The sequence below is a fragment of the Zingiber officinale genome, chromosome 4B (assembly GCF_018446385.1).
Source record: "Zingiber officinale cultivar Zhangliang chromosome 4B, Zo_v1.1, whole genome shotgun sequence".
NCBI classification, from domain to species: Eukaryota; Viridiplantae; Streptophyta; class Magnoliopsida; order Zingiberales; family Zingiberaceae; genus Zingiber; species Zingiber officinale.
The window spans coordinates 25,432,113-25,447,570 of NC_055993.1; the positions used below are offsets into that span (position 1 = coordinate 25,432,113).

At 37.9% G+C, this 15,458-nt stretch overlaps 1 protein-coding gene across 1 annotated transcript; it reads right to left on the bottom strand.

The window, feature by feature from the left end:
* Positions 1-2,979: 2,979 nt before the first annotated feature.
* On the bottom strand, positions 2,980-4,387 carry LOC121974877 (protein G1-like5). The gene is made up of 2 exons (XM_042526151.1): positions 4,063-4,387; positions 2,980-3,962 (listed from the first exon to the last, which is right to left on the bottom strand). The coding sequence occupies exon 2, from the start codon at positions 3,889-3,891 to the stop codon at positions 3,328-3,330; it is 564 nt and encodes a 187-aa protein (XP_042382085.1). The 5' UTR covers positions 3,892-3,962; positions 4,063-4,387; the 3' UTR covers positions 2,980-3,327.
* Positions 4,388-15,458: the final 11,071 nt, after the last annotated feature.

Genomic DNA, 15,458 nt, shown 5'->3' on the forward strand with positions numbered 1-15,458 from the left:
AGTCAGTTTAACCCTAACTACTCCATTACCTTCATTAGATTAGGTTTAATCCTTCAATTAACCACAATCATTCCACAACTGATAATTATTCTAATAATCTTGATAATGATCATGCTATCATCCAAATCAACCTATCAATCAAATAATCAAACCACAATCGATCATAAACTACAACATCCCATTATTATCCACTAAACGTCATGAATCAAACATGCATAATCATCCTCATGATCAATTGCTAACCACCAAATCTGATAATCAATCTCATCATATCTAAAACCTTCCATCACATTTCACATGCTCTAATGAATTAACCATCCAAGGCACCCTTGAACAAAAACTCATCTAACATGCAAATGGATTTACATAGCTATACAAAATTAACCAAGTTAAACAACCACTTAGATAAGGCAGAATTTATTACCATATAACTCCTCTTCTGATGGCTGCTTACAGTGGCCGGCAGAGACAACGATGGTGACCTCCCTGTGGAACTGATGACCGCAAATTGGTTGCGGCTATGGCCTAGCAACGTGGCCATGACTGTGGCTGGAAGTGCTAGTATCTGCTCATGGTGGTGGAACGCAAAGTGGCCTGCCAGTGTTGGATGGAGATAGATGAGGAAGAAGGTGCTACGGTGGTGGCACTCAGTCGGGTCAGGGCCACGACTGACAATAGCCCAAGTCGATCAATTGTTGATCAATCAAAGAGAAAAGGGTGGTGTTGATGAGCTAGGGCATGGATCGATGGAGATCAGGAGGGGAAAAGAAGAGAAGATAATGGTTGGCTCTCCTCCGGTCGTCCGGTACTCTTCCAACAGCATGCTCACGAAGCCATCATTGCCTGGCAATGGCAAATCCCCTACTTCTGCCTGCTAGAAAGTTGCAAGCCCCACTCTTCCACGCCCGACGGCTAGTAAATCGGGATCGAGCAGTGGCATATGGGTAGCTGCGATGCGCGTGAGGAGGAAGATGGCAGAATAGTGATATATGACCCTCTGTGGTCGTCGGCGTCAATGCCTAGCAACTAATGATCAGTGCAATTGGGACCGATAGAGGGGAGAAGGAGAGATCAGGAGGCGACCTCGAGCAAAGATCCAACATGATCGGACAGTGATGGATTGATGGCTAGGGCTCGGTCGAAGAGATGAAATCAGGTGCTTAGCTCCCAGCAGATGCTTGATATTTGTGACCAAGAATAGGAAGGCGACGACCGACGTCGTCAATCCAACCTAACATGAAGGGCGGTAGATGATCAACTCCGGCATAAGGGCAACTACGTGCTAAAACACAGCGTCAGGCGATGACGATCGATCGACCCCCGGCATGCAACAAGGCTACTAAGATATAGTGGCGCAACCAGCAATCAGGCGGAATTGTGAGAGAAAGGGACGTTGGAGATCAGTAGAGGAGAGGAGAGGAGAGAGCGACGTCAGGTGGAGATGGTAGAGGGAAAGAGGGTCGGGAGAAGAAGGCATCGACGCAGGCTTAGGCATATATACCTAGGTTAATTAATCAACTTAAGTTAAATTAATTAAACGCTAAGTTAATTTTTCGATCAACTTTCACTTAATTGATTTTTCAAATAGACTTTCTCTAAGCCTAATAGATCCATCCTCTTAAAATGTGTTATACGATCTCCGTTTAAATTTCGAAAAATTTCTAAAAATTCCTGAAAAATCTAATAAGATTATTTCTCCAATAACACCTATTTATTAAATTATTATATCTTACACTTGGAGTCAGTGTAATCCTGAACTATGGTGTAATGATAAAATACTTTCACACAGTTAATCATATGTACATGGGTCAAATCCTAACTATGATATATTAAGAAATTAATCTCCTTCAATGAAGAATGCTAACCTTGAAATACTGATGACTGCGGAGCCATGAGCAATTTAATTCGACTATTAACATCAATCACTCCTATTGGGAGAAATCGGGAAAGGAAATTGATCCTAAATTCATACATACATTATGAATCAGTACCCTTAGACATTTTAAATTATTTTTCTTTTCTTTTCTTTTCTTTTCTTTGATCTCTTATTCACACAAGTAAATCATCTTAAACTCAATCTCTTACCATTGCATGAAAAATATGCGCATGATGGCGTACATAACACATCCACGTAAATGGTTGGATGAGCAGGCTATTTCGATCCTCAAATGTAGATAGCGACTATTTAACTGAACAGGAGTCCTTCCACCTCTTAAATTCTGTCTTAATTATAGGTTCCCATGTTTTTCAATATACAGTATGACATAACTCACATTATTGTATGAATAGAAAATATTTCCCTTTGCATAGTTTTTACTATTTCATGGGTGAACTTTAATACATATAGATCATCAAAAGGTAGTTAAATAAACATCGAATGTTTTGGTGGTCGGCCAGGATAATTAACTTTATGAGTGCAGTTACATAAATGGCTTTTTGGCTGGGGAAATAAATAAATAAATAAATAATAGCAGAACAAAAACAGTGGCAGGAAGAGATATGCTGTATACCATGGAACATCTAGTTTCTAACTACAGGATAATAGATGGTCTATAGATATCTACATATATATCGCTCTTTAACTTTAAAAGGCAAAAATGAAACTGAATTGACATACATATATATGAAGCACTTTAAAACCTTTAACTCCAGGAAAAGTATCCAAATGTCAACTGTTAATTGTCTATATTGTTTATATATATATAGATATATATATACCTCAGAAGATATATATATAGCAAATAAAGGGTAGTCATTTGGCTTGCTAGTTATTCCCTATTAATAGGCAAACTCTTGAAGTGATTATCATGAGATATGTCAGTTAATGCATGCACTGTACTTGAGCAATGGACTCTTGACTCCAAGTACAGCACTCACTTCCCTACTTCACTTTTGATGGCCAGACTCATCAATACATCCACAGCTATCAATACTTCTCCATCTCCGCAAAAAGATGAGATAAAAACAAAAGAGTTGAAATAATTCGAAGATATATAGAGTAAAATCTCATTAATTAGATAGTACAGATTTATATATGGAGCAGGAAGCATAAGTTCCAAGGCTAAAAACAGCATATATACTATGAGAACTGATGATACTAAACAAGAAAACTTAAGAAGACAGCTAAAATATATATTTAGATGGATCAACGACCAAATCTTGTGTCAGTTTTAATATTCCTATATCATAAAATAGTAGCTAGGTACGCATTTGATCCATTAAGTTTAAAATTATATATCTAAGGAAGAACCAAACGTAATGAACTAATTAACCAAGCAACTCGCACATGATATATATAATAATTAACCATCATCATCAATATACTGATCATGGAGGAAGGGGAGGTTGGCGCTGATCTAGGTGCTCCGTCGGAGGAGGCGGCGGCTTCTTGCGCTTTTTCTTTTCATAGCTGACACCACGGGCCTTGGACTGGAGGTCCCGGACCTCGCGGAGGTAAAGGCGGACGGCACGGGTGCCGAAGGGGTTGGTCTCCTGGTTTCCGCCGTTCTCCTCGTAGGCGGCGCGGAGGCGGCCGACGAGGGCGTCGAGGGAGCCCCAGGCCTGGCGGAGCGGGCAGGGGCAGGGCGCCGGCGGGTAGGGGTGACCGAAGAACGGGCACCCCTGCACGTGCACCTTCGTCTTCCCGAACTGATCCAGGTACCGCAGGAACTCCAGCACGTGCGCGCCGCTGCACTTCGTCAACGACAGCGGCGGCCGGTGGTGCTTCAGGTACTGCCCGAACGTGTTCCAGTCCCGCCGCTTCTGCGACACATACCGACTCAGTGACGGAGACGACGACGACGACGACGCCGCACTCACGCTGCCTCCGGCCGCCAAGTGTTCCTGTGGGTCTGAGTTGGGGCTCTCATCTGCCTTGGGTATCAACTCCATCGATTGAGAATTTTCTTGACGGTCTTACAATTGGTGGAGAAGGAGGAGGATTATAAGTCAGATGCATGGAGCTAGTTTGAAATTGGAGGAGAGAGAGATGAAGGGCAAAATTAAATTGGATATATGTTTATAAAATGTTTAAATATGGATTATTAAATGAACTTGGTTTACCTTTGGTGGCTGGAGATAGCAGATCTTCTGTCAGAAGCTCGAGGAAGGATTTTGGAAGTCCTAACACGCAGAGATCTGAGCGATTCAAGTGGAGAGGATCGAGTTTGTATATAAGGAGGGAAATGAGCGAGTGGAAGGTACGTAACTACTAGCTGATGAAGAGGAAGAGGAAGAGGAAGAGGAGGAGAAGATCAGCTACTGCTTTTTCCTCTTTTACTTCCACCTGGTTATCAGAGGAAGAGGAAGAGGAAGAGGAAGAGGAAATGGGGAAGAAGGTTATGGTGTGCATCTCTATGGGATTGTACGAATGAAAAGAGTGTGGAATAGGAGATCTAGACAGATAGATTAGGGTTTTTTAATTTTTTGGAAATGGAGACAAGTTGAAATGGTGGGATTAAAGTCGATGTGACAGATGACATTTGTCACTATTTATTTTGGCTCCTAGGTTTAAAGTGTGTATTAGATGTTATGCCACCACCATTTAATACACCGTGGTCGAGGCTTGACTTGACAACAGTTTGTACTCGACTAGTTGATGCTCCAAGAAATATCAATTCTTATGGTAAGATTTTTTTTTTTTTTTGTTTTTTTAACTGACGCTGGATATTTAATTTAGGCGAAATACCTTTAACCTATTTCCTATCAAATAGTATTTAAAAAATAATATTAAATCTTTTTTAACTAAAAATTAGATATGAAAAAACTTACAAAAATAATTGTGCTTTTATTTTTTTTTATCATTTTTTAATAATAATATCATGAGGAAAAAATATATTGAATTAATCATTATATTATTCGATAAAAATTCTTACAAAATTCATACATATACCAATATAAACAATAGAAAAATGACTACTCTCAAAAAAATAACCAACTAAAAACTCATTCTATCATCATCACCAAATTAAAAAAGAATTAGAATTCTAAATTGATGAGTCAAAATCAAATGAATATGGAACAAAATTCATCTTTAAAAATATCCTCATTGTCAAATGCGACATATAATGAAGTAGGAGTAAATTGTTGATGTGGTAAAATTACACCAATATATACGTAAAAGATATTTCAAAATCTAGGAAGGAAGTTTATAGGCTACTGTGACTATAAGATTAGTGCTCAAATATCTTAATATATTACATAAACTCAAAACCACTAATATCTAATGGATGTCAACTACTATTTGCATGTAGAAAAATGATGGATATGGGTTCTTCCGATAGATAGATGAAATAGAAGAAGAAGCACAAGAAACTAACTCTTCTAATCATTTTTAACTCTCTCAATAATTTTTTAATCTACGACTATTTCATTATTTCTAATCCTGTTTTTTTAGAAAAAAAATATGGGAAGAAACTTTCATTCATAGAAACTTTCACCAAAACATTCATAAAAAAAGATAAGTCTTGGAGTGGGACTAGCATAAAAGTAAGGAAGGTTTGGAGTAATTAAAAATATATGTGTTTCTAAATTATTGTTACAATAAATTTATTTTAATTTTGTCATTACAATACAAGAAAAATATGATGAGCTTGAGATAACATATAGATAACATATAGGAGTTCATGTGTTAGTGAAGAAACTGAGCCGTCTGTCAGTAATAATTTAGATTTATAGATGGATGCTAGTGGGGGACAGAAAGGATGAAAGATATTGGGAATGAGTTCTTTAAATAAAAATCATAAAATTTTCTGTAAATAATTTTTCACCCAACAATAGTCATGGCTTATATCAATACCTTGACTAAAGAGGTTTCACATTTGAGGACATAATATTAGAAAAAGATGAAGAAATAAGAGCTAGAGATGAAGAAATTAGAGTTATGCATCAATAATAAGATTTTCTTATGAGATATCTTCAATTAAGTTACTCTCAAAGTCATTTTCCTTCCAGTTTTGATGATAATGGTGGTTACGACAATGATGGCGACGATGTTGGTGATGGATCTTCTTCTATAAATATTATTTATCTCATAATTAGTATTTTTGAATATTAATTATTTGATTGTGAATATTTTTTTTTGTTAATACTGTTAATTTGTTTGAAAGAGACACAACTAAAATCAATGTCAGAATAAGTAAATATTTTTTTTTGTGTTCATTTGTAGTAATTTCTTTCTTGTAATCAATGATATTGTTGTATTTTTATTTTGATGTAGGAAAAAAAGATATTGGAAGATGAAGAAGATTTGGTGATGTTTAGATATTTGTTGATGCATGGCTTCTTATATTTGTTGTTTACATTTTGATGTATGTTGTAGAATCTACGATGAATTTCGAAATTTTGTAATGAATTTAGTTATTCGTCACAGAATTCAGCGACAAATTTTATAATTTGTCGCAAAAATCAATAACGAATTAGAAAATTTGTTGGAAAATCTGCGACGAAAAAAAATTTAGTCGTAGATGTGTGTATCTAAATTTTGCAATGTTCCAACTAATTTTGTGACGAAAATAAAATTTGTCGCAAAATTTGTAATAAAAATAAAATTCATCCCAAAATTTGTGACGAATTTCTTATTTTTGTTGTAAAAATCAACAACGAATTTGAAAATTCGTTGTAAAATCTGTGATGAAAACAAATTCGTTGTAGATCTACATTTCTAAATGTTACGAAGTTTCAAACTAATTTTGCGATGAAAATAAAATTTATCGTTAAATTTGGGATGAATTTCTTATGATTGTCGCAAAAAATTGGGGATGACTTTTTTGTGACGAATATTTTTCGTCGTATATTTTTTTGCAACAATTGTTTTTTTGAAATTCGTTGTAAAATCCTTTTTTTTTAGTGTACATTATTAGAAAGGTAGATCCGCTACCTTAGCGGCCCCCCTAGTGCCGGCCCCACGGATATGGAGGGAGGTTAATTAGTGTACATTATTAAAAGTATATATTTCATCAAACTGTCAAAATGATAGTAAATTTTCTATAAGTGACCCAAAATTATCAAATCAACAATCACTCTAAATATAGAAACATAAAGATACCTTATTATTTAACTTACTAAATTCTTTGATTAAATTATTTTTACATTGTTTTATTAATATTTTAAGTGTACAAGTGAATATGGTCGAAAAATACATTTAGCATTTGGGTTAGGTGTTCTTGATTAAAATCTTCAAATATATATTTAAAATCAAAATTAAAAGAAAGGTGTTCAACATAAATAATTTTATCTAACGATTCTCAATTTAATATTTAAATAAATTTAAATTTGTATCTTCACTAGTAAATAAAAATTTAGATAATTACATTTGAGAACATCAATTCCAAATTCAATTGGATACTTGATTTATGTAACTTCAATGACTCGACACCAATTTGAAATTTATAAACTACATTACAATACTGATATTTTGCACGCATTTCTCAAAATATAAGAGTTTTTTTTTCAAAATATTTTATAAAATTAGATAATTTTAGAAGTTGAGTATCTTGAACTTTGGAAGTTTTGCTTTCTTAGGTTACAAATGTCAAAACTGGCTCAGCATCAGTATAAATTCAATAATATCGATAATCTAAATTAAGAATTGTCTTCTTGACGAAATTGTCTTCTCCTTATTTTTTGCAAGATTGAGATGAACTTCCTTCCATTTCAATTGAAGAATTAAAGTTGAAAATGAAAGTGAATGTTAATGTGTGATTCACTGATGAGTTGGTTATACTGCCAACTTAATTATTAATCGTCGGATAATAAATAGGATGATGATGTGGTTGGGAGCCTAGACGAAAATACATAAGAAGTAGAGGGTTAGAATGACGACAGGGGGTTCCCCGGTGTAGTCACTCTGACGCTTGGATGAAGAAGATGGTTATTAGGGTTTTGATGTATATAGGTGTACGTGTGCCTCTCTTAGATGCCGGAAAGGACTACTTTTTATAGAGAAAGCAGACTTTTTCCCCTTGTTCATATTCTCTTGCTTGTCATTATTTAATTCCTTAAATAATCTCTAATTTATTCATATCACTATCTTTCTCCATTAATAGACATTTCCCTTTTATTTTGATCCTCACATTGCCATTATTTAATTTCTTAAATAATATAAGATTTTTTCGAATCGTTGACTTTTTCCTCTAATAATATGAGATTGGCGTGATAATTATTCTTTTCCTGAAATGGTCCTTCATCCTGCCCGTTCAAGAGCCGGTAGGCCTAAGAGGCTAGGAGGCTAAAGATCTGAAAGTCGAGAGGCAAGGAGCCAAGAAGCTCGAGAGGTCAGAGCCAAGAAGCTCGAGAGGTCAGAGCCAAGAAGCTCGAGAGGCCAGGAAGTTGAGGAACCGAGAGTCGGGAGGCCAGGTGCCAAGAAGCTTGAGAGGCCAACAGGCTGAGGAGCCGAAAGTCGAGAGGGCAAGAGCCAAGAAGCTCGAGAGGCCAGGAGGCTATGGAGCCGGGAGGCCTGAGAGGCCAACAGGCGGGAGACTCAAAAGGCCAGGAGGCTAAGGACCCGGGAGGTGAGAGGCTAGGAGTAGGGAGGCCCGAAAGACTAGGAGCCGAGAAGCCCTAAATCTTCCTATTGGAACCACTTCAGCAGTGTTCACCAACCCTCTCTTATTTACGTATGGTATACTAATCATTTATCTAATCATAAGTCTTCTTTTCAAGTCTAGTCAAAAGAGGCGAAAGTTTGACTAATTGGACTATAGTGTACTCATAATGATCCCATTTGTCTTGACTGCTTAAGACATGTGACAAAATCCATTGTATATTTACAAAGAGATTATGCATTAAATGCTAGCATACCTCGATCATGATGTCCTATAATGCATCCATTTCTTTTAAGCACATTGTCTATGTCATCCGCCTCAATCCCTAAACCCAAAATGCATCATCATGCCTTCGAGATTGCATCACATTAATATGATGGGACTCATAATGAAGAAAACTAAGTGTCTTTTAACAGGTAATGATTACCTTGAGTTTTTATTTGTCCCATGTGCTTAATCCTACAATGGAAAATCTATCCCACCTTTTAACAACATAGATCTAACAATCCCTCTTGAATAAGTCAGGTTATATTAGATCGGATAAGAACACTTTTGTATGCACTTGCTGATTCTCTCATCGCCGCTTCTTCGTCTTCTTCATCTTCAAATTTTCTTCTCCACCTAGTAAGTGATTTCAGTCTGTTTTTATGATCTTTTCTTTCACCGATCCCTTGGTAGTGCCACCCATGGTTGGCGAATCTTCTTCCACTCTCTGGTATAGATCCATTATTTAGGGTTTTATTGATGCATCTCTTGATCAACTGAGGATATCTTATGAAGTCCCATATGATTATCTGTTAAGACTTCCAAGTGGCAACCATTGGCCAGATCGTCCTCCTCCAGGCTTTGTAACCTTCTTCCGAAGCCAAGTGATGAGCAGTCTACATTTTCCTATCCCTGCTTTCATCCTTGAAGTGTCATGATATTTTTTGTATCTTGTTATCATAGCTTGGCCCTAATTCCATCCGTATTTTGACTGGGGTCATAATTCTCTTTCGCTTGAATCGCATTCCATTCTCTCCTCACTTTTTTCATTTTTTTTCTTTTACCTGAAGACAATGGAGGATGGGTGTAGTGTTGGAGTGTATACTTAAAAGTTTAGCTTTTGTACACATTTATTTTGAAATAAAGAATCACATTGGTCAAATGTTTACATTTATTTGTTAAATGTAATTGTTCAATTAATTTATATAGTAGATAACATGGAGTGTGGAGTCACACTTAGAAGATCATGTTGTCGGTTCTCTATAAATTATAAACAGTTGCTCACGACTAAGATGGAAAGGAACAAACCATTAGAATATATGTAGTGTAATTAAGTATTAGTTTATCTTGACTAATAAATTACACTGATATACTTTAAGTGTATTGAGTAGGATCATTTAGATAAGTTCTTTTTGTACTGACTTAGTAAAAGAACTAGACCTTAGTTATTATGGAAGTGTGTGCTCTTAATCCTAATATAATAACAAGCATGTATATTTAATATTTATTTCTTTGACTTATCAAAGGGTGAGGTTTAGCTCGATAAATCAATATGCCCGATAAGTTGGGAAATGATATTACTTATAGTATGTGTTGTTGATTATAGAAGAAATCTGTGTCCTAGTTATCTAGGTTGAGAATGTCCCCAAGAGGAGCTCATAAGGATTGCCATGTTAAACCCTGGAGGTGGACCTAGTCCAACATGACAATAAAGTTGAGTGGTACTACTCTTGGAGCTAGATATTAATTAAATGAGTTGTCAGTAACTCACTTAATTAGTGGACATTCGTAATCTTAAACAGGGAGACTAACACACTCATGATAAGAAGGAGCCCATAATGTAATTTGGGATTGGTGCGGTAGTGCGGTAATAACTCTCTAGTGGAATGAGTTATTATCGATGAACTTGAGTTGTGTGTTTGGGGCGAGCACGGGATACTCAAGCTCATCGGAAGGCCAAAACCAATTTCTCCTCAAGGTCCCTGTTGTAGCCCCAATAAAGCCTCAAGTCCATCCAAAGAAAAGCCTATCTTGGTGTCCAAGAAGGAGCCAGTTCATTGCTTGGTGACCAAGCAATGGCCGACCACATATTCTCTAGAAGTGGCCGGCCCGCAAGGGGGCCGACCGCAATATTTAAATTAGGAAGATTCTTTTTGAATTTTTAAATTTCCTCAGATATTTACAATTTGTAAAAAGAGAGATTTAAAAATTTATAAAATTTTTCTAATTTAAATTAGGCCACAAGGTTTTAAAAGAGAGTTGTAAAATTTATAAAACTTTCTTTTAAAAAGAAATATTATTAGAGATGTTTTAAATTTTAAAATTTGGTTTTAAATTTTAAAACTTTCCTTTTAAATATCCACATTAGAAAAAAAGAGAGTTTGTAAAATTTTATTAGAAGTTTTCTTCTTTTAAAATTTTATAAATTTTTTTTCTTTCTTTCCCTTTTAATAAGTGGCCGACCACCTTGCTTGGTGCCCAAGCAAGGGGCCGGTCAAATAATTAAACATCAACAAATAGTTGTTTAATTAATAAATCAATCTAGAATTGATTAATTAAAAGGAAAGAAAAAGAAAAATTAAAAGGAAATAGGAATGAGTCTAATTTTTTATAAAACTCTTTCCATAATTTTCCGTTGGGAAACTAATATAAAAAAGGGGGAAGGGGAGGCCTTGAAAAACATAACAATTGATATTGTGTTGTTGGAGATCATCAAGTTGCCAGCCCCTCTCCCTCTCTTCCCTTTGCTCTCTTTTGCTCCTTTGTGGTGGTGGTGGCCGAATTCTAGAGAAGGAGGAGAAGCTCTCCGGGTGGTGTTCGTCTTGGAGGATCATCGCCCACACGACGTCCAAGAGGAGGCGAGGGATACGGCAGAAGATCACGAGGTTTTTAGCATACAAGGAAGATGTATAACTAGTATTTAATTCCCGCATCATACTAGTTAATTTTTCTTTGTATAAATACCAAATACAAGAGGCATTCGATTCTTGTTTTTCGAATTTAATTTCGATGTTGTGTTCTTTTTCTTTTTTCCTTGTGATTTGATTGTTCCTTTTGGTTAACCTAGAGTTATATAAGGAAATTAAATATTAACTTTCCTTAAAAAGCTTTGTCTAGTCGGTGGTGGTTGCTCCCATATCCAAGAAGGCCAAGTGCCTCGCCATGCAGTACTGGAAGCCAATTTTGGAAACTAATATTTAATTGAATTTATAACCTAGGTGATTTGGATCAAACGTGTTAAGTTCCGCAAGAGATCTAAATCTAAACCTAAAAGAACATATAAGTTAAATTTGGAATCAAACGTGTTAAGTTCCGCAGGAGATACAAGTTTAACTTAAAAGAACACATGGTAGCTAGGAAAGGTTCAGATCACATACAAAATTTTTGTATAGTGGAGCCATTGGGTTTTCCGAGTAGCAACCAACAATTGGTATCAGAGCTAGGGTTTTTCCTCTGTGTATTTGGTATTAGTTTAATTATGCACATGTCATACATAATTTAAGCAGGTTAATAGTAGGATGTGCTAACTTTGTGGATGCAGGATCCAACTATTATGGCTTATAGTTATTATGTGTGTGATTGGACCCTTGGACATGTCAAGGGCATTTATTATGTGTGCATAATTGTATTATAAAATACAGCAGAAGCTGTATTTAGTTTTATTAGGATTTTATTTTTTGATCTAGATACATGTACATTCCTTTTATGAATATAGGATCGATGGATGTAAATTTTATTTTATGTTCGATCTAGTTTACATGTACATTCCTTCGAGGAATATAGGATCGAAAAATGTAAAATTCTATTTATGTCGCGGATCAAATCTTGCAAGGCGTGGAACCTTTTGAGGATCAGAGTGGCGCAGCGGAACAAGGAGCAAGATGGATGCAACAACTAGACCCGGTGGAGGTGGCCAAAGATGACAGCAGCTAGGGATGACGACACACGGAGGAAAACAATAGATAAAAGCCATAATAGTTGAAAATTAGTTTTTCTATTTATTGCTTTTATATTGTGCTGTGTGTGAATGTTAGTGTACATGTTTAGTAGGCTAGCATTGTAAAATACCGAAAATAGGCGAATATGAATAAAGGAATTTTCCAGAATTTTTGGTAATTTTTCGGGAATTTTTCGGAGTTCGTACGGACGAGTAAACGGGGATAAAATGGGGTCCGGAAAAGCCTGTTTAGGCTACCCATTTAAGTGAGGAAAAGATTTATTTAATTATTTCTTTTTTCTTTTTCTTATTTATTTTCTTTCCCTCGCCGTTTCTCTCTTACCCGAGCGCACCCTTTCTCCTCGCGCCGACGCCGATTTCTCTGTGCCCGATTCCTCCGTGCCCTAACCGCCGGCCACTCGGCGGTTCCCTCCTCTCCTCTCCCACACGTGCATAAGCCGGACCAAGGGAGAAGTCGACTCCTTCTTCTCTCTGTGCTTCTTCTCTCTGTGCTTGTGCCCGTGCGACACCGCCGGTCCCTTGCCGCTGCCCTAGCGCCTAGCCACCTCGCGCCGCTACCACTGCCGACGTCGACCCTCTTTCACTTTACCCTAGCCTCAGCCGCGACACCCACCCGACGGCGTCACCACCTGCGGTGCCGCTGGCCGAGCCCTATCTCCGATCGCCGAGCAGAGCAGGTCTCTTGCTTCTACCTTAGCTCTGTGCCCTAGCGTCCGACATCTCCTGGTACAGCCGAGTCTTCCTCTCGCACGAAATCAACACAGCAGTGCCCTTTCGCCACTGTCCTTGTGCCCTAGCATCGGTCGGCCAGCCGTCAAGTGCTAGCAGCAACTTTGATGGATCCTAGGTCATCACAGGCAGTAGGAGGGAAGAGGTAATATGTATGATTGTTGATTTGGGAAGCTTTTGGTAGCAACATCTCCGGCAGTGAGTTATTGGCTGAGGCATTCAACTCAGGTGAGTTTTGATTGAGTTTTTCTCATGGATTTAAATCCAGATATAGATGGATTAAGGTTGAGATTCCTTAACCTAAATGAATTAAATGATTGGTAAGCCAGATCTGGATTAGAACTTGTGATTTAATAGGCATATAATAAATCCTAATTAGAAGGTGTAGTTAGGGTTAATGAAACTAGCCCTAGTTGGTCGATGGATTAGAATTTAGTTTGGCTAATAGTTGTATGATAAATTAGCTAAACTAGACATTATGTTTGATGCCACAGGACTTTGACGCGAGACGAGTATCTCGGAGTCAGATTGGACCTTTCTATTTTCGGAGGCGGGTACTTTTGACTTATTGTCTTTGATATGCTTAGTAATGAAATTAACAATTTGCATTAATTGTGTTTTTCTGATTTGTTTCGGTTAATCACTGCCAGATACATGTTACCTGCTTGATTGATTTTTTGTTTGCATTTCGTGTTGATACCTATCTGATTTCACATGCTCATGGGTAGTGATATAACCATGTTTTACCATGTCATGACCTAGGTTTGATACCTTAATTGATCAGTATACCTTGATATGATTTATTTACTTTGGTGCAAATTATCATATGTCCAGAGATTGGTTTAGTATATTACCATGCTTAGTGACATGCACCAATTGCATCATCGCATGCTGTGTGATAGATTGCTCCATTATTGTTGAGCACATTGCCAGTTTCATCACTGTTCGGTGCTCCGTTGTGACGCTCATGGGTAGCGTGACACAGCGTGGTAGCACGTCAGTTTGACTCTTCCGGTGCTCCGTTGGTCCGCTCATGGGTAGTGTGACAGCGTGTAGCACGTTAGAGATCTCTCCCCATCATAGTGTACCGGGAGATGAGAGCATTGCGCTCCCCCATTTATGATTTGGGGTAGGAGTATGTATGTACTCCGACAACATCCCGTCCACTCGATCACTCATCAGGAGTAGTGTTGCGGAGTGCACGGTCGTCACAGCCCTACCCACTCGGTGCCACTTTTGTTGTGAGTTGGCTGACTGACGTCAGGGGTGACTATGACATTGGCATCATATGCATGATGCATTTATTGCTTGTGTTTGTGTTTGCTGCATTTATATGCTGTATATTGTGTGGATACCATGTTTGACATGCATACAGGTCTTCTATACCTTTCAGACTGTTTGTCCTTATACCGGGTCTTGGTTTGTACAGATTCTCTCCTGTCTACTTCAGTTTGCATTTATCTTTATTTTATCAGGAGACTGTACGTATGATTAGTGCTAGGTGTTATTTCTTTACTTTGCATATCAATTGTACCTGCTGAGTGTTGTGTTGGTGCAGGAAGCATCCGACGATCGAACCTAAGTTTTGATAATGGCAAAGGGATTCAAAGTTAAGATTCTTTGTTATCTAACATGTTGAATGAGTATTTCAGGAAAGTCCTAACTTCGGTTAGACAGGTGAAAACCCTAGGGGGTGGTAACCCTAGGTGGAGAAAAGTCCTAGCTGCGGTTAGGCAAAGGGAAAACCCTAGGGGGCGGTAACCCTAGGTCATAGGGGGTGGTAACCCTATGCGGAAAGTCTTGGCAGGTCGGTGGCTTCAGGCAAAAGTCCTAGGGGGTGGTAACCCTAGGTGGAAAGTCCTGGTGTCGCGAACCAGGTGAAAGACTGGACTAGCCGGGAAGCGGATGTCCAGCAGAAAGTCCGGAAGCGTCGAGTGCTGAGCAAAAGTCCAGTCGATCTGGAGGATCACACTGGCAACAGGTAAATCTCCTGAGTGGAGTAGGTGAGGACGCGTTCCCCGTAGAGGGAACAGTAGGCGTGGAGTCGACCTAGGGTTTCCGGTCGGAAACCCGAAGTCAGGCTCGGATAGTCCGGAGACTATCATTATCACTTCTATTATGCTTTATGTGCTAACTTTGTGCTGCAGGGTATATTTGGGATTAATGTATCTTGCAGGGATCAAAGTGCAAAGATTAACCTCGGATGAACAGTGTCCGAGGCGCCTCCATGGAGCTTGGAGGCG